Source organism: Aulonocara sp. 'chitande type north' Nkhata Bay, linkage group LG17 (assembly GCF_057382095.1).
Source record: "Aulonocara sp. 'chitande type north' Nkhata Bay isolate Kocher_YH1m ecotype deep benthic linkage group LG17, A_spYH_male_GT1.1, whole genome shotgun sequence".
Taxonomy (NCBI): Eukaryota; Metazoa; Chordata; class Actinopteri; order Cichliformes; family Cichlidae; genus Aulonocara; species Aulonocara sp. 'chitande type north' Nkhata Bay.
In genome coordinates this window covers 39,845,469-39,867,986 of record NC_141360.1, presented here as the reverse complement: position 1 = coordinate 39,867,986, position 22,518 = coordinate 39,845,469, and the positions used below count along the sequence as shown (strand labels likewise).

General features: G+C 45.3%; 1 protein-coding gene across 4 annotated transcripts in view; it reads left to right on the top strand.

Annotated features, from left to right (window-relative positions):
- Positions 1 to 20,291, top strand: part of sgip1a (SH3GL interacting endocytic adaptor 1a) — an 82,419-nt gene extending 62,128 nt beyond the window's left edge. For 3 of the 4 annotated variants that reach the window (XM_086270215.1, XM_086270214.1, XM_086270213.1), the window contains 13 exons: positions 1,720 to 1,800; positions 2,334 to 2,408; positions 2,631 to 3,428; positions 4,334 to 4,455; positions 4,736 to 4,889; positions 8,437 to 8,496; positions 9,394 to 9,505; positions 13,583 to 13,738; positions 14,875 to 15,010; positions 15,139 to 15,341; positions 15,591 to 15,655; positions 16,218 to 16,382; positions 16,818 to 20,291. In XM_086270215.1, coding sequence (XP_086126341.1) covers positions 1,720 to 1,800; positions 2,334 to 2,408; positions 2,631 to 3,428; positions 4,334 to 4,455; positions 4,736 to 4,889; positions 8,437 to 8,496; positions 9,394 to 9,505; positions 13,583 to 13,738; positions 14,875 to 15,010; positions 15,139 to 15,341; positions 15,591 to 15,655; positions 16,218 to 16,382; positions 16,818 to 16,840 — 2,150 coding nt within the window. In that variant the 3' untranslated portion in view covers positions 16,841 to 20,291. Of the gene's footprint in view, positions 1 to 1,719; positions 1,801 to 2,333; positions 2,409 to 2,630; positions 3,429 to 4,333; positions 4,456 to 4,735; positions 4,890 to 6,194; positions 6,255 to 8,436; positions 8,497 to 9,393; positions 9,506 to 13,582; positions 13,739 to 14,874; positions 15,011 to 15,138; positions 15,342 to 15,590; positions 15,656 to 16,217; positions 16,383 to 16,817 lie in introns of all 4 variants that reach the window. The other variant, XM_086270216.1, reaches the window with a different exon arrangement.
- Positions 20,292 to 22,518: the final 2,227 nt, after the last annotated feature.

The window sequence follows — 22,518 nt, the reverse complement described above, 5'->3', positions numbered from 1 at the left end:
CTGTATCGGCTCTTGAATATGTTTCTGTTGATGCTTTGCTGTCAAAGTATGTTAGCAGTATGATGAAAAACACACAAACACACACTTGTTGTCTGTGTGAGGCTTCCAGCTAGTTTTGGATGTCTTTGTTGAGGGTGTGGTTGACGGCAGTCCTCCGAGGTCGTGCTCTTTTGCACAGTGAAACTCGTTCATATGCAGATTCTGCCGTCACCTGCTCACATCCAGCCCTGCAGGATTTTATGATGCAGACTGTGGATGAGCTCTTAGCTCTTACGCAACTGCCGTGTCAGGCGTAAGTAACATCAGCTTGACACAAATTCCCTTCACATTAATTCAGACAAGTAGAAAAGCTCTGCCTCTGGCACTTTGAACTGGTAATGTTTCACTTTTTTTCCAGTAAATACTAGTTTCATTAAGATCCTCTTAAGGTCAGTTAGAGATTCTCTGTGTAATTTGACGCAATTCAGTAGCGTCAGATGTGCCGTTAAGTTGAATCGTTGTCTTTGTGAAGCTGCTGGAGTGTAGGCGGGATGTGTTGCAGGTTTGTTGCATCACACTGCATTCATCCTTTTTTAGCTTGTTAGCTGGTGTATTTTTTTCAGATGTCTTTTTTTTATATGCAATTATAAAAACGAATATTATATAGTAGCACTAAATCGAGTGCGTGTTCTTGTGTTGACACATTGTGATTGCAGTTTTTACTGACGTTCTCATCTGTAGCCGTGTCCCAAAACGTCGGCTGCATCCTCCGGAGGCTGCATTTGAAGGCCGATTACGTCGACGAAGGCTGTCCCAATTCGTCGACTCCTTTAAATACAGCCGACAAATGCGTCCTTCATTTCCCCAAATTTGAAGGGTGGGTCGGGTGTGTCCTTCGTGGCCCACCATATCCCAGAATTCATAGCGCGGCCCAGCCAAATTTCAGCTGCCAACAATGGCGGCCGCTGCTAAGTTTTAAAATTACTCTTATTAATCTTTCTGGGCCACAAAATAAACTTTTAACATATTTTCAGGCGAGAAAGTAGCTGCGTAAATTACAAATATCTGCTCGGTTTATCAAGACATCGCATATTTGCAAAAGTCTGTCACCCACCAGCTCGATAGCTAGCCGGGGGGTTCAATGGTCACTCCAGCCGGCGAGAGCAGCGGACTCCCGGCGTCATCGTTTTCAGACCCCCGCTCTTTCGCTACTCAGGTTAAACATCATATATAAGTCACTCGGATAACTTAAAAATGTAATTGTTTGCCTTTTTTTCGGTGTTTTATTTGTTCCGGAGTAAACCGGTTTGGCTGAGATCAAAGTTATTAGATTAAATAAAACTTTATTAATCCATCGGGAGGGTTCCTCCGGGATTTTCACACAGCTGAATAAACATCAAACTGATTAAACAGAAGTGTGAGACGGTCGAGAATTTACACCAGTGTCTTGTTATACTTTAGATAGCAAGGAGCAGACGGCCGAGTTTATTAAACTCCACTGAGACAGCGGTGACGCAAATCTGAAGGCTAGACCGTCCCATTTCACAGCCTCGCACTTACAGCCTTCTCGGTCTTTGAAGGACCCGGCCCACGTAGACCGCAAAGGCCGGGTCCTCCGAAGGATGCAGCCGACGTTTTGGGACACAGCTTCACGCAAACATCCCCAAAGGATCACGAGCCCGAAGTGTTTCGCTGCTAACGCCCTTCACGATGGCCTTTTCTGTCCCCTCCTGAACTTAGCGGTTCTATCTGAGTGTGACGTGTGGGGGACCCCTCTATCAGAGCCTGAATCCTCTTTGACAAGATCCTTTCCCACAGGAAGTAAGTTGCGCCATTCCCTCCACATTACGCCGCACTTCCCCGTCCCTGTGAAATTAACACACAGATGGATCAGCTCAGCTCATCATCCTGAGAAATCTGCAAACTGACCTGATCAAACAGCTGTGTGCCAATAATGCTCCCTTCCCCGTTCTAAACAGCCATCGTTTCATTTCATCAGTCATTTCACGAGCACGTGATTCAGCGTCGGTTGTAACACCAGAGACGTTCAATAAGTTTCCGTCATTGGGCACCAACCCTTGCCTGCATGCATTTGGGCTGATGGGGGCTGAATGTTCTGTGTTGCATGGTGGGTAATTTGGGACGATCCCCCCTCGTGTTGTATCTGGAATACAATGGTGCCTGTCGTTGATAGATCCAAACGTTCATCTTGTGTTGGCTTATTTTCTTCATTCATTTTTTTCCTTTGTTGTCGTTTGCGCCTTGAGTCAGACTGTATGCAGCCCATCACCAGGTGCAGTGATGTGAAACAGGTAATTATTGCATTCATTGTTAAACTTGTGATATACTTGCAGCTCCACCTCCACTTCCACCCAAGAATGTCCCAGCTTCTCCACCAAATACTAGCCCTCCGCCTGCAGATGATGCTGGTAAGAATCTGCTCATCTGTTTCTGCCTCCCGTTAAATCACCTCAAACTGAAACAAGCTTTTAAATTTGACCTCAGTCGTCTGTTTATCTTGATGTTCCGGTGCTAACTTTGTCAGTCTGTTTGTCTCCCTGTGATGTTTTATCTCCTTGCTGAGCACATCTGCAAACACCCCCCCCCCCCTTTTCTTTTTTTAAATTGCTCCTTCCTTATCTCTGTTTCAGAAGTGTCTGCAGGAGCAGACAGCTCAGCCAGGAAGCCTTCAATAGCCGACTTGGACAACATTTTTGGACCGGAGCAGGCTGCCTCTGCCTGCGAGGATACGGGTGACTCGTGGGTCTGCTTCAGCGAAGAAGCTCCTGACCAGCCGCCTCCACCAAAGGACCCTGCACCTCCCCTCCCCTCCTCCCCACCTCCTCCAGAAGAACCAGCACCTCCATTACCAGCCTCCTCTCCTCCACCTGTGCTTCATGCCCCACCCTTACCTACATCACCACCTCCTTCAGAAGACTTTGCACCACCTCTGCCTACTTCACCTCCCCCAGAAGATGATTTTGTTCCCCCTCTACCAACTTCCCCACCTCCCTCAGAGGAACAAGTCGTACCTTCAGTCCGTTCGGGTCCTCCCACTCCCAAAGACCAAAACCCTCCCACGCTCGCCACCTCTCCGTCTCCTGCAACAAAGGAGCTTTCATCTCCTCCTGTTTCCTCCCCTCCTCCTCTTAGTTCACCTCCAAGTGTCCCACCTGCACCCACCCCCAAAATAAGCACTCCAGCACTGACGCCTCCTTCCGAGGAGCCTGCGGCTCGCTCCGTCCCGCCGCCTCTTGTCCTCTGTCAAGAAGAGAAGCCCAACAATACAAGCACCACCCATCCCAAAGAGGATGGAGGTGAAACTGTCACTTCGCCCAAAGATGCAATCCAAGGCAGTAGAAGTACACCTCCGCCACCACCTCCTCCAACGTACCGCGCAGTGGTTTCATCACCAGGTCCCACATCTGGGGCCGGCGGCACGAATAGCGGTGAGCGCTTCAAGATCCTCACTTAAATATATTTGTTGGGTTAAAACTTAATTTAGAGGATGGTTTACAAGAAATACTCTCACTACAATGAAAAGAAAAAACCCACACGTCACCTGATCACTTAACTGCTAATTTTAATGGTGTCATTGCAAACAGACAGTGACAGTGTTGTGAGCTGAGGCATCATGTCAGCAGTGCACCCTGCTCAGATTTTCTTTCAGCTGATTGCACCACTTTTGTTGGAACTTGCATCACAGGAACAGTTATCCTGCATGTTCTTCCTGGAGAAGAGGTCATGTTTTGGCCCAGATTTATGTACAATAGCATTTTGCCTCAGAGCGTATTATGTTACCAGGGCCTTTTTCTTTCACGTTTTATTAAAAACTTGACTTGCTTAGAATTTCTATGCTTTTTGTTGCATTTTTAGTGCCTTTTTTTCTTTGTTTGTTTTTTAGCTTTTTGCTTTTTGACCCGTCCTTGAGCTGCCCAATATGTGGGAAACGTGGACAAAGACAGCAGTGTGGGCGGGTTTGTTTTGTTAGGTTAATTGTACTGAGCCAGTGTCCAAAAGAAGTGGATGTAACGATGTGGCGAAAAAGGAGCTCTTCGAACGAGGAATAAAACTGATCAAATTTCCTCTCGAGTTTTCAAAATGAAATGTTTGAACATCTGAGCGGAATCATTTTTCCAGTTTCGTCAATGGTAAAGCACGTAGAGGGATGTGTGCTCTTAATGCTGTATGGAGGATATGAGGTGTGTAGTAGATCACGACAGCGATCCTGTGAAGTGAAAAATGAAACAACACTTCTTACTGAGTGCTGATGGTACTCTGTCCTTTTGTTTAGTCGTTTTCCAAACTGAATAATTAAATTAATCCCTTTTGTGTTTTTTGCGCGCCTCTTCAGGTTCCTCTTCACCCGTACGACCTGCCACACCGTCGTCAGTCAACCCCACCCCACCTCCCCCTCCACCTCGTCCCCCTTCACGACCCAAACTTCCTCCAGGGAAACCTAGTGTAGGCGATGCGGTAAGACCTTTTTTTGTTGTTGTTTTTGTTTTCATTTTGTCACTCTTATATCTTTCAGTTCTTTGGCTCTGATTCGGGGATTTAGGCATTATTTACATGGCCTTTGAGTCTAGGAAGAACTGGCAAAAGAATAATCATTAAGTCGACTATCTTAATCAGGGTTTAACTTGATAATCCCAAAGAGTTTATAGCGGCTGTGTACATAGTATTTAAAATGCCGCATGCTAAACCGCTTCTTGTTTCCTTCCCGTCTCTCGTCTCGTCTCCTTTCTCTGTTCAGAATCGCCCATTCAGCCCACCGATTCACTCGGCCAGCCCTCCTCCCATTGCTCCGTTGGCGAGGGCTGAGAGCACCTCCTCCATCTCCTCCACCAACTCGATGAGTGCCGCCACCACTCCTACCGTGGGCAAGGAGCTCTCTGTGTCTGTAACAGGTGTGTGGACCATCCGCTCAACACTGCAGCACGTCTCCTGATGGATGTGGAGGTCACAGAGGCTAGCAGGGGCATCTTCTGTCATTATATTAAAAGTTTTACATGCATTTTACGAACTTTGCATGTAGCGTTTGTGCGCATGAGTCATGCACCTGTGCATTTACTCATTTTATTTGTTTTGGTTCTTTTTTTTCTGGAAATGGCAGCAGTTTCACCTTTGATGTTGTTTTACAGCATCTAAGTATCACAGAGCGAAACCTTCTACAAACATGCAAATGATAGTTTTCTGTTTACATTTCTATTTATTGATAAAGAATTAATTACACCTAAAGATAAGAGTCCTGAACTTCACACACACACACACACACACACACACACACACACACACACACATATCTATCTATAGATATATCTATAGATATATCTATAGATATATAGATATATCTATAGATATATCTATAGATATATAGATATATCTATAGATATATCTATAGATATATAGATATATCTATAGATATATCTATAGATATATCTATAGATATATAGATATATCTATAGATATATCTATATATATATCGATATATCTATATATATAGATATATAGATATATCTATAGATATATCTAGATATATAGATATACATCTATAGATATCTCTCAACATATATATTAGTATCTGATTCACGTTAACACGCAAACACAGGGAAATTCTGCAGGGTGTGAGTAGGAGGTGAGAATATGAAAATTTTAAAGTGCAAACCATCCTTTAATGAATTAGTGACACAACAATTTCTACTCCTTGATAACTGTAGAGTCGGTTTTAAAGGAGCCTGCAGTGCAGCTTTTAGTGGATAATGGCAAATCTCAGTAGACTGTAACATAGCTGAGTCATAATACTAAAAAAAATAATAAATACACATTCTGGAGGCAGCAGTTATGTAAAAGCAGAATCTAGTCCCCGATTGGAGGGTGCTTTCTTCCTCTTTTAAACAAATTGCAGGGACCGACTGAATAAATGACATTTTTACTGAGGTCTCTGTTACAGCCGCTTAATTTAATCTGTATTCTTTGTGCATGAAAACAGTCTCAGAAACTGCTTATTATGAAATATTCTAAATTGCTCCTTTAAAGTTTCACCACTTTTTTAAATTTTGTATTTTCATCAGCATATTTATTATAATTGAATATATTTGTTTTTCTCCCATTTGAATTTAATGTGCATCACAGTTCTGATCATTTTTCGTTGTCTTTCATGGTTTGATTTCTTTTTGCTTGTTTTTTTGCTGTTTGTCTCTTTGGCTCGTCAGAGGATGATGTATATGTAGACAAACTTCCCACCTTTGAGAGACACTTTGATTCGTTTGCAGGTAGGGTAAAGCACCCCCCCTCCTCCTCCACATGGGGACGGGGGGCGGGTTAGGTAAGGGTTTGGTGAGTGCTTGTTTTGAGAGTTTTTGGATTTGGATGCTCTTTACCCGGAGCGCAGTGCACAAAGAAGGGTAAAGGCCATCAGTGAGTGTTTTGTGCCTTTTTTAGATGGAGGTCAACAGGTTTTGTAGCCTCATGTCAGGCTTTAGAAGCACAGTGCATACCAAATCATTTTTCTTACTCCTCCTTTTTTCACTCATCTGCTTTGATTCGTGCACAGATGTAAGGACGCACCAGACATTATTTCTTTTCCTTTTGAATATGGCATCATTTTTCAGTGAAACCACCAATCTTCTACATTGTTTTACTCCTCATACCTTCCCACGCATTTCTCAGCCATCGAATGCATATAACAGTCTCTTTTTATCTGCATATCTTTGTCATTTCTTCCTTGTCTTTCTCGCTCATTCTCTTGGATGTCACAGTGAAATCTGCCAGGAAACAAATGAAAGCTGTGGTGACACAAAAAGCTGAATCTACTGCATAGTACTCCAAAAAAAGTGCCCCCCACCCCCCGGCCCATCTGCCCGCTTCTAAGACTTTTCTCTCTGTTTTATGACTGTGCACCAGTGACTGTCTCGCCATGTTCCCATGGCAACCTCCTGTCTCGTCTCTCGGCGACACACATTGTGCGTGCAGTGCGGTTGCTCCCAGATACCTCTGCTCTCAGTTTGCAGCACAAGAGTGTGTTTGAGTGTTTGTGTGCTGTTAGCATGTCTGAGGAGCTCTTTATCTTGTCGGACCTCGAGATCCACATTGTCTGTCTTTTCCCTCTCACGCGCACTCAAACTCACCAGCTCACTTGTACCGTCAGATCAGTGCTTCTGCTTAGAGTCATTTGAAGCCTGGCGTGAGATTTAGGCTGAATTAGACAGGCAGCAGCTGCTTGGTATTCATGCCATCCTCAGTCTACAACAGGAGTGCACGACACGGCCTCGAGTTCAACCAATCTCTCAACCAGGCTGTAAAGCATCGGTCTGCTCCCACGCTTGACCTCTGACGCTCACCTTTCACACCTGTCGCCCACGCTCTCTTCAACATAGAGCCCGACATATTACCGGACCCCCGCCTTCCCCATCTGAACACCCGCCCTTTTGTTCTTTCTCTGAAGCAGTCTGCCGCTCTCATCGTTCCATCACCCGACACTCTTAGTCCTCCCAGACCTTTAGCCACAGGAGCCTACGGCCATAGCATGGAGAGGAACAGGCCTCCCCTGTTTTTGTGGAGCATTTGCAAAGTTTACAGTGTCAGCGTGACAAAAAAGTACACAATTTTTCATCCGTCAGACCTGTTGGAGTCACATTAGAGCTGGAGTGCAGATCATTAGAAAAATGCTACTGCTCCAGTTTAACGTTTCTTATTCTTTTAAATGCATTTGGGGGAAACAGGATCCACCAGTGTTCAGGTTCATTACCATGTTATTATTATATTATTTAAAAAAGTCAGAAAATGAGCTGAAATATGGTTTAATTTGGTTTAAGCTGTTTATCTAGTTTTTTTTCTGTTGCTTACTAATTGGGACTTTCTGAGTCGTCCTCTTTTTTTCCCTGGTGTCCGTGAGGGCGGTTCAGGTGTCTTTGTAAAAGCATATGGCACCTGAAACGTGGGGTGCAGCGAACCACAGTCTCGCCGCCTCCCTGCTATCGTCTGATCTCAGTCTCATGGCTTCCCTCTGCACACCATCCTCATGCATAGCGGCCAGCGTCAGTGTGTTTCATAACTGAAGGCCTGTTGTGAGACCTGATCACAGTTTTAACACTCGGGTATCTGCTGATGAAAGTTAGGGTCACTGAATTGGAAAGTCAGCTTGTTTCTAATGCTTTGCTTTGGAGAAAACGTTGGCTCCCCCAACACAAACAAAAAAAGACCACTGTGTATCACCCATCTTGTCACATGCTCCTCGACCCTTTGTCCTCTTTCGCCCCCAGCCTCCACCTCCACGTTTCACCTCACTGTGACGTGTAATAGACCTGCCATGTGAGACTCACGCTACTGTCCTTCTCTCCTTGCCCCTCTCACCCCTCTTCACCCACTTCCCCGCCTTTCATCCCTGTACCTCCTCCCTCCTCCTCGTCCTCCTTTCCCGACCCCCTCCCTCCCTCTACCCTCGAACCCTCACAGAGAATGACCAGCCATCCCTTGTATGGTTTGACAGAGGGAAGTTTTATTTAACCTTCGAAGGTAAGTTTTCTCTGCAACAGGGTAGCGCGCACACACGTTATTACGAGGCTCATTCGTGCAAGCTTTGGCCTTCTTCTCTCCTCCCCCTTTCCTCCTTCCCCTCTTGGCTCCTCCATCATCATCATCCCTTCATTACCCTAACCCTGGCCATGCTATCGCCCTGACTGAGCCCCCTCACCTAGAGCCAGATATGCGGTGCAATATCTCCCTCTAACTTCTTCTGATGATGATGTTCATTTTCATCATGTCTGCACTGATTCATTCCCTAAAGACTCATCAGTCTTTGTCTACTTTACTAATCACTTTTCTCTGTACTGTCATCATTTTACCTGTTGGGTGTTTGATCTTGGGCTCTCTGATGATCTTTGATCTTGTCCAAAAAATACAAAAATTGTCAGCATGTCTGGAGTACGCATGCACATCTGCCTTGCTCTATGTCTGCCTCTGTCTCTTTTTAAAAACATCCAGCTGTGCTTATTCAGTTAAAAACAGACATGTATAACCCACTGTGTAGAAATGCATTAATCTGAGGGAGACATTGGAAGCAGTTCACAGTCAAAGAGCAGAGAGAAATGGGTATCATCCGTACATATAATGTGCTGTTTTCGTGCCTCTTTACTAACACCAGTATTTGTTTCATTTCATTTCATCACTCTTAATTTGTTCATGTTTCGTTCCTTATTTTCTCCACACACAGTTTGACACAGAGAGCGTAGTTTAAGATTTGGAGCATCTATTTTTCATGTAGTGATTTCTGCTGAAGTGTTTGTATTCAGGGCTGAAGTTTGGATATATTAATATCAAATTTAGGAGCAACCTCAACAAATCAAACAGCAACAGTGGAGCACAGCATTTATTTTAATTACAAATGTGTACGTGTGGGTTGGTTACTCGTAGGCTGCTCTCGAGGGCCCAGTCCTCTCACCATGGGAGCTCAGGACACGCTTCCTGTGGCGGCTGCGTTCACGGAAACAGTCAACACCTTCTTTAAAGGAGCCGATCCCAACAAGTAGGTCTTCTTTACCTGTCACAGTAGAAAACCCTGACTAGGCTATTTCAATATTTATTTATTTTTGTGTGGATGATGAGTAAAAAAAGTTTGTTTGACTACGTTTTACCACAATATTTAAGGGATAATGGTCGACGGGGTTTATTAAGTTTGTCCCAGTTTACCATCTAAAGCGGCTGTAATGTTTGTTTGATGCTTTTGTCCATCCATCCATCAATCCTCATCCGCTTTGTCCGGGGCCGGGTCGCGGGGGCAGCAGCCTAAGCAAAGAGGCCCAGACCTCCCTCTCCCCAGCCACCTCCTCCAGCTTATCCGGGGGAATACCAAGGCGTTCCCAGGCCAGCTGAGAGATATAATCTCTCCAGCGTGTCCTGGGTCTGCCCTGGGGCCTCCTCCCGGTGGGACATGCCTGGAACACCTCACCCAGGAGGCGCCCAGGGGGCATCCTTGTCAGATGCCCGAACCACCTCAGCTGGCTCCTTTCGATGTGGAGCAGCAGCTGCTCTACTCTGAGCCCCTCCCGGATGGCCGAACTTCTCACCCTATCTCTAAGGGAGAGGCCAGCCACCCTTCGGAGGAAGCTCATTTCTGCCGCTTGTATCTGCGATCTCGTTCTTTCGGTCACTACCCACAGCTCGTGGCCATAGGTGAGGGTAGGGACGTAGATCGACCGGTAAATTGAGAGCCTCGCTTTTACACTCAGCTCCCTCTTCACCACGACGGACCGGTGCAGCGTCCGCATTACTGCAGCTGCAGCCCCAATCCGTCTGTCGATCTCCGGCTCCCTTCTCCCATCACTCGCAAACAAGACCCCGAGATACTTGAACTCCTCCACTTGGGGCAGGAACTCATCCCCGACCCGGAGTGGGCACTCCACCCTTTTCCGGCTGAGAACCATGGCCTCAGATTTGGAGGTGCTGATCCTCATTCCCGCTGCTTCACACTCGGCTGCGAACCGTTCCAGTGCGAGCTGGAGGCCCTCACCCGATGAAGCCAACAGAACCACATCATCTGCAAAAATCAGAGATGAGATTCTGAGGCCACCAAAGCGAAAGCCCTCCGCCACTTGGCTGCGCCTAGAAATCCTGTCCATAAAAATTATGAACAGAACCGGAGACAAAGGGCAGCCCTGGCGGAGCCCATCACCCACCGGGAACGAGTCCGACTTATTGCCGGCAATGCGAACCAAGCTCTTGCAACGGTTGTATAGGGATCGAATGGCCCGTAGCAATGGGCCAGACACCCCATATTCCCGCAACACCTCCCACAGGACACCCCGAGGGACACGGTCGAATGCCTTCTCCAAGTCCACAAAACACATGTAGACTGGTTGGGCAAACTCCCATGCACCCTCAAGTATCCTGGAGAGGATAAAGAGCTGGTCCAGTGTTCCGCGACCAGGACGAAAACCGCATTGTTCCTCCTGTATCCGAGGTTCGACTAACGGACGAACTCTCCTTTCCAGCACCCTGGCATGGAACACGCCCTCCGGTCCCCTTTCTTAAAGATGGGGACCACCACCCCGGTCTGCCAGTCCACAGGTACTGCCCCTGATCTCCACGCAACATTGCAGAGGCGTGTCAACCAGGACAGCCCTACAACGTCCAGAGCCTTCAGGAACTCGGGGCGGATCTCATCAACACCAGGGGCTCTGCCACCAAGGAGTTGTTTAACTGCCTCAGTGACCTCGCCCCTGGAAATTGGCGGGTCATTCCCCTCATCCCCAGACTCTGCTTCCTCCTCGGAAGACGTGTCAGTGGGATTAAGGAGGTCCTCGAAGTATTCCTTCCACCGCCTGACAATTTTCTCAGTCGACGTCAGCAGCGCTCCGCCAGCACTATACACAGTGCAGGTAGAGCACCGCTTTCCCCTCCTGAGACGTCTGACGGTTTGCCAGAATCTCTTCGAGGCAGTCCGAAAGTCTTTTTCCATCGCCTCTCCGAACTCCTCCCACACCCGAGTTTTTGCTTCAGCCACTGCCCGAGCCGCATTCCGCTTGGCCTGTCGATACCTGTCGGCTGCCTCCGGAGTCCCACAGGCTAACCAAGCCCGATAGGACTCCTTCTTCAGCCTAGTGGCTCCCTTCACCTCTGGTGTCCACCATTTGGTTCGGGGATTACCACCACGGCAGGCACCAACCACCTTGCGGCCGCAGCTCAATGCAGTAGCTTCGGCAATGGAGACGCTGAACATGGTCCATTCGGACTCAATGTCCCCAGTCTCCCTCGGAATGCTGTTGAAGCTCTGCCGGAGGTGTGCGTTGAAGATCTCGCGGACTGGGGCCTCTGCTAGACGTTCCCAGCACACCCTCACTACGCGTTTAGGTGCACCAGGTCTGTCCAGCGTCTTCCCCCGCCACCTGATCCAACTCACCACCAGGTGGTGATCAGTTAACAGCTCAGCCCCTCTCTTTACCCGAGTGTCCAGAACATATGGTCGTAGGTCTGCTGATACGATTACAAAATCGATCATCGACCTACGGCCTAGAGCGTCCTGGTGCCACGTGCACTTATGGACACTCTTATGTTCGAACAGGGTGTTCGTTATGGCCAAACTGTGATTAGCACAGAAGTCCAATAACAGAGCACCGCTCGGGTTCAGATCAGGGAGGCCGTTCCTCCCAATCACGCCCCTCCAGGTCTCGCTGTCGTTACCCACGTGAGCATTGAAGTCTCCCAGCAGGACAACAGAGTCTCCAGGTGGAGCACCCTCCAGCACCCCCCCCAGGGACTCTAAGAAGGCTGGGTACTCTGAACTGCCACTCGGCGCATAAGCGCAGATGACAGTCAGGACCCGTTCCCCGACCCTAAGGCGCAGGGAACAAACCCTCTCGTCCACCGGGAAAAACCCCAACGTACCGGCAGCAAGCCGAGGGGATATTAGGATACCCACCCCAGCCCGCCGCCTCTCACCAAGGGCAACTCCAGACTGAGACAGAGTCCAGCCCCTCTCCAGGAGACTGGTTCCAGAGCCCAAGCCATGTGTAGAGGTGAGCCCGACTATATCTAGCCGGTACCTCTCAACCTCACCCACTAACTCAGGCTCCTTCCCCACCAGAGAGGTGACATTCCATGTCCCTATTGCCAGTCTTGGCAGCCGGGGGTCAGTCCGCCAGGGCCTCCGCTCCTGGCCGCCACCCGGCACACAATGCACCCGACCCCTATGGCACCTCCTGCGGGTGGTGGGCCTGCGGGAGGATGGGCCCATGTCTCCTCTTCGGGCTGTGCCCGGCCGGGCCCCATGGACTAAGGCCCGGCCACCAGACGCTCGCCCTCGGGCACCCTCCCCGGGCCTGGCTCCAGGGCGAGGCCCCGGTAACCCTATCCCGGGCAGGGTAAACTGTTCCCTCGGTTTCCTTTTCATAAGGGTCTTATGAATCGCTCTTTGTCTGGTCCCTCACCCAGGGCCAATTTGCCATGGGAGACCCTACCAGGGGGCAAAAGCCCCCAGACAACATAGCCCCTGGGATCCCTGTGACACACAAACCCCTCCACCACGATAAGGTAGCGATTCAAGGAGGAGTGATTTGTCAGAAATGACAGTTTGATTTATGAAGCATCTGATGAGCTCTGGACACACACATGTGTTTACAGCATTATGTGTTTGTAGTTAATATGGTCAAACATCCACAATCCTGTCACACAGTGTTTATAGTGAATATGTGAGGAAGTATACAGGTCCACTAACAAACACTTGGTTGAACTATAGACTATAAACACATAAGAACAGTGTTGGTGGATTTTGTTACAATGAATCCAGTTTTGTATGTTTTGTACTTGAATTTCCTCCTGCAGAGTCATGTAAACAGGTAAAGTTTGCTTTTGTTGCTCTGAGTTGTGGATTAGGATGAACTAATGTGTTATTGATTTTGCTTCTGATCGGGGCTTTACTGCTGTAATAGTGTGTGAGCTGTGATTGGCAGAGCTTTTAATGTAGTGATTCAGTCAATAGCAGAAACGCATTAAGACTGTGTGTTTAGTTTTATTATCAAAAGGAAATGAAGTCATGTGTGATTTGTGCATTTGTGTGTCTCTCTGCAGTCTTTCATGCAGTGTTACTCTCTCTTCTCTTTCTCAGGTGTGTTGTGAAGATCATAGGTGAGATGGTTTTGTCGTTTCCGGCGGGAATCACGCGGCACTTTGCCAATAACCCGTCCCCCGCCGTGCTAACCTTCAGCATAACCAACTACAGTCGACTGGAGCATGTGCTGCCTAACCCCCAGCTCCTCTGCTGGTAATGACACCACCGTAAACTCAACATTTCAGTTAAAAAAATAAAAATAAAAACTCAGCTTTTGCTGGAAGATGTGAAAAGATCGAGCCAACCTTTCTGGGAATACATAACTAAATCTAAATACATTATTGTCTAACTTTAGCGTCACCCAGTAATACCTAACATGTTATATGTGGTCCCGTGTAACCAAACGTGATTAAAACCAAATCAATGTACCTGTTGCAAATTATGCATCATTTTAATTTCACTTACAGAGCATGTGCGATACTTATTTTTAATAAGCATGCCACACTTGACATTAAATTTTAATGACTTTTGTTATGCAAGTCACCTTATTATCTATGGTGACACAGCAAGTTTGATGTCACACAGACTGTAAAACATCAGGAGAGCAACATGTGACCAACAAAAAGGAGTAAAGAGGTTTTGGGGAGGTCGAGGTGATGGCGTGAATGTTTCCATGTTTGCAGCGCTGACATGTGCTAGTGAACTGACTCATCAAACATCTACAACCCCCTGTGGTTTATTCGGGGTCTTTTGACCACTTCAGATGAGTAAATTTTGTGAGCTTGTTTCCAAAATGAGCGCTGAGTAAGTGTGGAGTCATCATGAGGTCGTCTGAGTGTGCAGGCAGATAACCGTGTTGCACTTGTTGTGAAACGCCTGATAAACCGCCTGATGTGATCTTTAAAATTAAATATTAAATTATGCAAAATATCACACATCATTATAGCATGAAGTCATGTGACCTCACAGTAGAATAAACATTGTTTTTAATTATGATTCATTTGTTTATTACAGCTGTCAAATGTTGATGTTTTCCAGCCTCCTGCGCGTTTCTTGTTTTTAGAAAAGCAACTTAAAAATAGTTTTTACTTTATTCTCAGCACCTGTAAAGTCTGTGTGATCTAACGACCACCAACCACATCTGGATCATCGTTGGGTCACACTGACTCTGTGAGGAAAAAGTCACATTTTCCTCCCAAAAAACTTGTTTTTTGTGGTTGAACAGTCGTTTCGTACCAGCACACCGCTGAAGTCTAATGGCTGTGTTTAGTCACTTCAATAGAAAATCACCACAGTCCTGTGAAACGTCTGAATTGTGATCGGGCTCTTTACTGCGATTCCTCCACCAGCGACACCACCACGCAAGCCAAGGCTGACAGCAAGGACTTCTGGGTGAATATGCCAAACCTGATATCGCATTTAAAGAAGGTGGCAGAGCAGAAACCACAAGCGACGTACTACAACGTGGACATGCTCAAGTATCAGGTAACCTTGGATTTGGGATTTTGAGAGTAGCTTAAATCCCAAACACTCAACTCCTTCAGTCGAAGCATGTTCAGCTGTTTAGGGTGTTTCAGTGTGAACAGGCTTTTATCAAACCACGTGTTTGCCAGGTGTCAACACAGGGCCTCCAGTCGACTCCTCTGAACCTGGCAGTGAGCTGGAGGTGTGAGCCCACCAGCACTGACTTGAGGATAGACTACAAATACAACGGGGAGGCCATGTCGACGCCGATGGCCCTCAACAACGTTCAGTTCCTCGTCCCCGTTGATGGAGGCGTTTCAAAGCTACAGGCTGTCCTACCTCCTGCTGCATGGTACGGTCTTTCTAGACTTGTTGTTACACAGTATTAAGCTACACAGCTGAACAGATTAAGGGGGTAAAGGAGGCAGTTTGATGCATTTATTGCTCCAAATGTTATTTAGACAAGAGATAAAATCCTGTGCCATATCTGGGAGTGCCGTGCATTTATTTGCTGTCAGGTTTTGAGGTTAACCTTCAATGACCTGTTCACCTGTTTATGTTGTATCCTTTAATGGTTTTCTCTTATTCCTAATCCTGGTAGGAATGCAGACCAGCAACGAATCCTGTGGAAGATCCCCGATATCTCCCACAAATCTGAAAATGGAGGTATTTCTTTTGAATGATGATTTAACCTGTTTCTTTAAATAACATAAATGTTGGGAGGACACGTGGTGCATGTGTGTGGCTGGTGTACAAATGCTGAAAATGGAACAACCGCAGATGAGGACGACAAGATGGAGAGGAAGTCTGGTGCATCATGCCCACAGTAAACACTGCCCCCTGTTGGACAGCAGTGATACAGTTACTTCACCAAAGCTGATGTTTACAATGAGCTTTTATTTTTTAATGGGATAAAGTAAACGAGTGCCCACGGTAGCAGCTGTGGAGTATTTACACAGTTTCTTCTGACCAAGTTGAGTTTGATTTGTGCTCCAGATCGCAACCTGCCATCATTAGACCCACACTGTCATTTACATGGCAAGGACACCCATCAGTGACCTGACCTCCAGGATGAAGACACGAAACTAGATTATGAATTCTCTTTAAGATGAGATCTGCAGTTGTAGAGATGTTGCCCATTTTTCATGTTGTTACATATTTGCTTTTGTGGTTTCTAAATATTAAACATTTTGGGGCTTGGTCTCATCCTCTCATTCTGATCCCTCAGGTGTGGGCTCGTTGTTAGCACGCTTTCAGCTAACAGAAGGTCCGAGTAAACCGGCTCCACTGGCGGTGCAGTTTACCAGCGAAGGCAGCACCCTGTCAGGCTGTGACATCGAGCTGGCTGGGCCAGGGTACCGCTTCTCGCTCATCAAGAAGAGGTTTGCTGCAGGTCTGTCAGATGGGGTTTTCAAAATAAAATATTCATTACTGCTACACGAAAGCTTAGCCAGCCAATTCCCGAATGTTAACAAGTTTATAAACTGGTTATTGAACATATAAAATCCATGTTTTATCTCTTTAAACTTTTTTAAATACTGATTGTAGTTCCTGGAAATACAACTCCCACCAGTTACACTGTAAACATTTTCCTTTATGTATGTTTAGGTTAAGATAATGTGCATATAGTAGGACTTGAAAAGACTTAGATGAATCCACACAGTAATAAAAGTCAGTTTTAGGATTATTTTAGTAACTTGGTAAAGCTTACCTGAGTAGAATAAGTTTGAATCCTTTCATTGCAGCTACTTAATAAAACATAAAACTAATGAAATATCACATCTCATTTATACAGATAAGCACTTAGTTTCTAATTGACGTCTTTCAGGAAAATACCTGGCTGATAACTGACCCATCGCTGAACAAAGTGAACGCAGTGGACTGAGGTCGACGCCGAGGACAGAGGACAGACGGACACCAGACAGACTCTGTGATCCTTTTCTGAACCCACACAACAGGTCTGCAGCCCGCCCAGCAGTATTGTATAACTTGCATATAACATTGTGGAACTGTTATAGGTCATGTAATTATTGTATTTGTATTCATTTCATAACATCTGTATTGCTGCACTTAGACACAAATGGGTTCTTTCCTCCTCTGTAGTCTGTGCCTCTGTCTCCGTCCTCCTCTGGTCAACGTGTGGTGGTGTTTTTAAAGTTTTTCACTGCAGCTGCCTGACCAAACAAGGAAGGAACAGATTTTTAATTCTTGTTAATGTGAAAATTTGGGCCATTTAAAAAAAAAAAATCCTCGTTGTGGTCAGACGTGCATCAAATCTGAACACATCCAGAGTTGGATGGGATGAAGTTAGTAAACAGCCCGGTCCTCAACCTCTGGGATAAGAATACGAGAGGTGTACTCACTGTTTTGCACTGATCCATGTAGCTGCTTCACATGACACACCATCAGCTGTCACAGGTAAAAGTGGGTCCTTCTTCTTGGTGCTTGTGTACGACCTGTATGAAACTAGATTTCCAAGCATCGCCTGCTGGTATTACATGACACATCCTGCTAAAGACACCAGTTAGCCAGTCAAGCCACTATTCTATTTCTCTGTTATATACACTCGCATGCAGGTTGTAAGGATGTTAGGCAGCTGCAATGACTAGTCAGTTTCACTGGTAAAATAAGGAACTATGTTTTCGTGTCAGAACAAAAGAAGTGTACAAAGTGTCATTTAAGTCGAAAATGTATATCTTAAAGGGCGTTTGGTGTTTTCCTCGTATCGTCAGATAGCCTTCCTGTTGTTCACAGGACAGCAGTGTTAGACTGCAGAGTACATGACAGCATTCTATTTTTATTTATTGATGACAATGACTCGTTGTATAAAACGTGATTCTGTATATGAATAGAGTTTGAATGGTATCACACGACTCGAACCCTTAAAGGTATAAATATTTAAATTCCTTCTCATTTTTTGTTATCTGTGTAGTTGGGTAACCTGTGTACAGTATAAGGTCTAATTTTTTGAATTTATTTCAGATATAATTTTTTAACTCAAGTGCAACAGAAGAATTGACCTATATATGGGTGGGGGAGGGGTAATTTAAAGACAAAAGATAAATATCTTTCTGGATTCTGTGTAATGCTTTGTGAAAGCAGTGTTAATGTAGAGTTAGCTATTACATGGCCAAGATTCACGCTTTGAGGAATAAGTTTGACATTTTTGGATGATGCGTGTGACATCCGCCAGGAAACTGCTAGCATGCTAAAAAGGCCGGGAAAGGCTTGCCAGTCTGTGTCTGTCAGCACCTAGAAAGCTGATTAATCCACAGTGTCATGTTTCTTCTTTAATACAAGGGTGTAAAAACACCCTGTTGTATTCGTCATTAACAAGTTTATTTAGCTTGAGAGTACTGCATGGGTCCGAAAATGCTAATGGCGTTCATCCACGCTAGACGTTAATGTCTCTGTCAGGATAAAAGGCAGCATTTTAGTAACACCCTGTCATTTTCTCTTGCGCCATCACCAGGTCAGACTTTTCATTAGTTCATGACTTTGGTTTATTAAATAAATGTTCCCCTAGCCTTATTTATGCTCGTTCTGGTGAGCAAATTTTAGCATGCTAATATGCTAAATCACCAGGGATACTGCAGTGAACGTGCACTCATCCCATTAGCATGCCAGTAAATCACATTGCTGTGCTGCAGTGCGCACTCTCAAGAGAAGCAAGCATCAAACTCTGTAGATGTTTTAGCCTCTTATATTTTAGCAACGCTAGCTTAGCCGTTTCCCTCCCGTTTCAGTTTTTCTGCTAAGCTAACCAATATGGCTCCTGGCCAAGGTTAGTTTTTCCCCCCAAAATGTCAAACTCATCCTTCAAGGAAGACAAAAACAATAAAAACGGCTGCAGAGATGAAGTTTAGTGACCATGGTACTAGTATTGGAACAGGAACTGTTTACTGGGACCAGCTCATTTCCTTACTTCAAACTTAGCTGTAATAAAACAATAAGGAAACCCTGATCATCTAGTGTTCTCAGTTCTTTCCTCTACCTTCAGTTTGACGGCGGATCACAAGAAAACCTTCCTTCCTGTTTCCATTTACCTCACTGGTACCTAAACTCCCTCATATCATACCCTCATATCGTGAGCAAATCCCAGTCATCCAGCCAGTGCTTGAATCCATGGCTTTATTTTGCATAATTGTAACGGTCTCTGTGAGATGACATGATTTAAATGAGGTTGTGGAGCGAGGTTAAGTCGACCAAAATGCTTTCTTTTTCTTTTTTTGTTTTACGTTTTGTTTTTCGTATTTTATGTGTGTGTACCCCAGACAGTCAGTCCCTTGCTAAGGAGAATAAGCTGAATATTTTTTAAATGGATAAAAAAAAAAAATGTGTTGTTTAATGTGAAAAACACTGTGCCGATGATGCTGAACTTCCTGAATGCTCCGACACTCAACGTGAAGAACAAAAAGTGTGCGTGAAGTGTAATCGAAAAACCTCTGTACTGTACTCTGTGTTGGCAATCAACTAAATGTAACCAATCACGGTCCTCTAAGAGCTCTCAAGCATTTCGAGCGGATTTAGGACGGTATCCTGACGTCAGTACACCAATTCAGCGATGCAGTACATCTGATTGGATAGTTTTTGGGCCCTGCAGTTCAAATGAGTCTGTTCATTTGTACTTTGATCTTGTGCAGACCCAGGCTGAGAGAACGGCAAAGTTGCATTTTGTTGGTGTGAGGAACGATGGATGATTGGTGCCGTTTAGTTCTTGATAATACTTTTGTTTGGTGACGCATTTTTTCAGTCATGTCAGTCTTTCATCGAGCTAAATGGAAGACCACGTGCCCGAGACAATGCTGCTACCTTCTTTAAGCTAAACAGTGCAACAGTCACTACAGCATTATCTACAGAAGCCCACCACACATGCCACCCACGGTGCATCAGTGTAGAATTACTCCTACACTTATGGTTACACGTCTGTTTGATCACAAACCTTTTTCACTGTATTTCTGGAAACAGCGTTTAAAATTTTCAGTGCATCAAAACACAAAAGCTTCATCTTCATGGCGAATTCATCCTGCAGTATTATTGGATGCAAAGCATGCGGTCAAACGGTGGGGCTTTGTGACAATAGTGCTGAAATGACGTGTTGTGCTGAGTGTCAGTTACCTTGTGTTAATGTTGAGACGAGAGCAACGAGTGTGTTTGTGTGCTATAAGCAAGAATGCTTTTTGGTTCTTTACCATTAACCTCAAACACATGTGAAAGCTGTTTGTACAGTACATAACAACGCTAAGATGATCTGAGAAATTTAGTTTGCTTCTTTCCAAAACCAATAAAAGTTATAACTGGATGTTTGTGTTTGCTGTTTTCCTTCTATGAAGTAATATTGTGAGGTTTTATTTGTTCCCATTCAGCAGGTTGCTTTAGCAATGTTAGTCCAAACTTTTGACCTTGGCTGAAATATCCCCCAAAAAATATGGGACGGATTTTGTTTAATTAATTTTGCCCTTAGAACTGCCGCCATTCTTCACTGCACAGCTTCAACAGGTTGCTGAAAATATTCCTCAGATTTGGATCTGTGTTGACGTGATAGCATCACACGGTCATATTTGTCGGCTGCACGTCCATGATGTAAATCTTCTGGTCCACCAAACCAAAGTGTGCTGGCTTGAGATCTGGAGGCTCTGCAGCCCATTTGAGTACAGTGAGGTTACGACATGTTCAAGACATCAGTTTGAGATGATTTGAGCTTTGTGACATTGTGGCACTAAACAGCTGGCAACTACTGTGTTCTTCTGCTACTACATCATGGTTCACAGATGCTCTTCTGTGTTCCTTCATTGTAACAAGTGGTTAAAACCAAGGTATGTAAACCTGTATCCAGTGGTAAACTGCTGGTCATGGCTAGAACTGAAGGCCATAATTTGATTATGTTTGCATTTGTACAAGTGGCTGGTTAGTGTGATTTGCACATGATGGCAGCAGGATTACAATCTTCTGAATTTTCCTGTCGGGGGAATCCTGACAGCTACAGGATGGATTCCCATCCAATTTGGTCCAAACACACATACACCTCTGAGGATGAACCACAGTAGCTTTGATGTTCCCTTAATCCTGTCTGCTCTGCCACCATCTCATTAAATTAGCTGAATTTTAAAGCTTTAATGATTTCCACGTGTAAAATCAGTTTCATTCTTCCCGTCAGTCTAAGCTAGTTTGTGTGCCACGTACGCTAGGACAGCTAACACTGTAAATATGGATTCTATGGTCATTTTGAGCCCAAAGCCTGACAGGAGCTAGCCAGGCCAAAGATGCTATTGTTTCATAGAAAATAATAGAAAATGATATAGTGGAATCAACTTGAATTAATAAAATTCACCCAGGGAAAATAAACCACAGGTTATTGATGCTATTGCGCTTTCCTTTACTTCATAAAATGCTAATTGACTGAAGCTGGATTTGGAATAAGAGCATAGAGGAGTTGGTGGATTTGTAGCTGGTTAAGAGTGTAGTTTATTTTCTTGTTGCGTGCTTACGTGAGAGGTGAAACCTGCTCTAAGTACCGCCCCTTGTAGGCGGGGCCGGGTTGTTGCCTAAGGGTCATGTGTAAGTGGTGTGTGGGCGTTTGTGCACACCTGGGCCCTGTTTCAGGAAGCCGGTTTAGTGGAAAAACTGAGTAAGTATACCCTGAGTTAACGAAAACTCTGGGTTTTCGGTTTCACAAAGCGAGTTCAGCTGAAGCCTGAGTGAGTCACCATGACGACACACTCCGTGAAGCTAACCTGCCCCCTAGCAGGTTTACTACAACTAACCCTGACTGTCTCCGCCCCTTTGTCGGAAACCTGACAGTAGGAAGTGTCAGACATGGCGTGCTCCTTCCTTGAAGAGCCAGTAGATCGTGAAGCCCAAATTCTCCGCAGAGCTCTCCGCCGGGAGAGAGTGATCAGAGCGCGTTTGGACATTTTATCATTTCCTGATGATTTTCTGTGTGAACGTTACCGTTTCTCAGCACAATCTATAATTTATTTTAATAACATCCTCAGGCCATATATTACGCATGTGACACATCGCGGACATGCTCTCAGTTCTGTACATATTATTTGTATTGCACTTCGGTTTCTTGCAAACGGGAGCTTTCTGTATAATATTGGTGACGCTGAGCACGTTTCCAAGGCTACCGTCTGTCGGGCAGTCAGGAATGTTACAGTTGCACTGAAACGTCTCCTGTACTCGTCTGTGGTGTTCCCCGGTCATAGACCCACAAGATTTATCAAAGAGGGATTCCACAAAATTGCAGGTATCAGGATGAACAAAACTTAATGTATGATGTGGTGATACTTGGACTACTACTTAAATTTTACATTTATTTTCAGGGTTCCCAGGCGTGATTGGCTGTACAGATGGCACTCACATTCCAATCATTGCTCCTTCAGTAAATGAAGGAGACTATGTGAACAGGAAGTCTTTCCACAGCATTAATGTACAGGTACATAGTTCCCTGTAGCATTTCAAACTAACAAATTATTTCATTATAGTAATGGATGCTAATTTGTGTTCTCTGCACTGTGAAGATCATA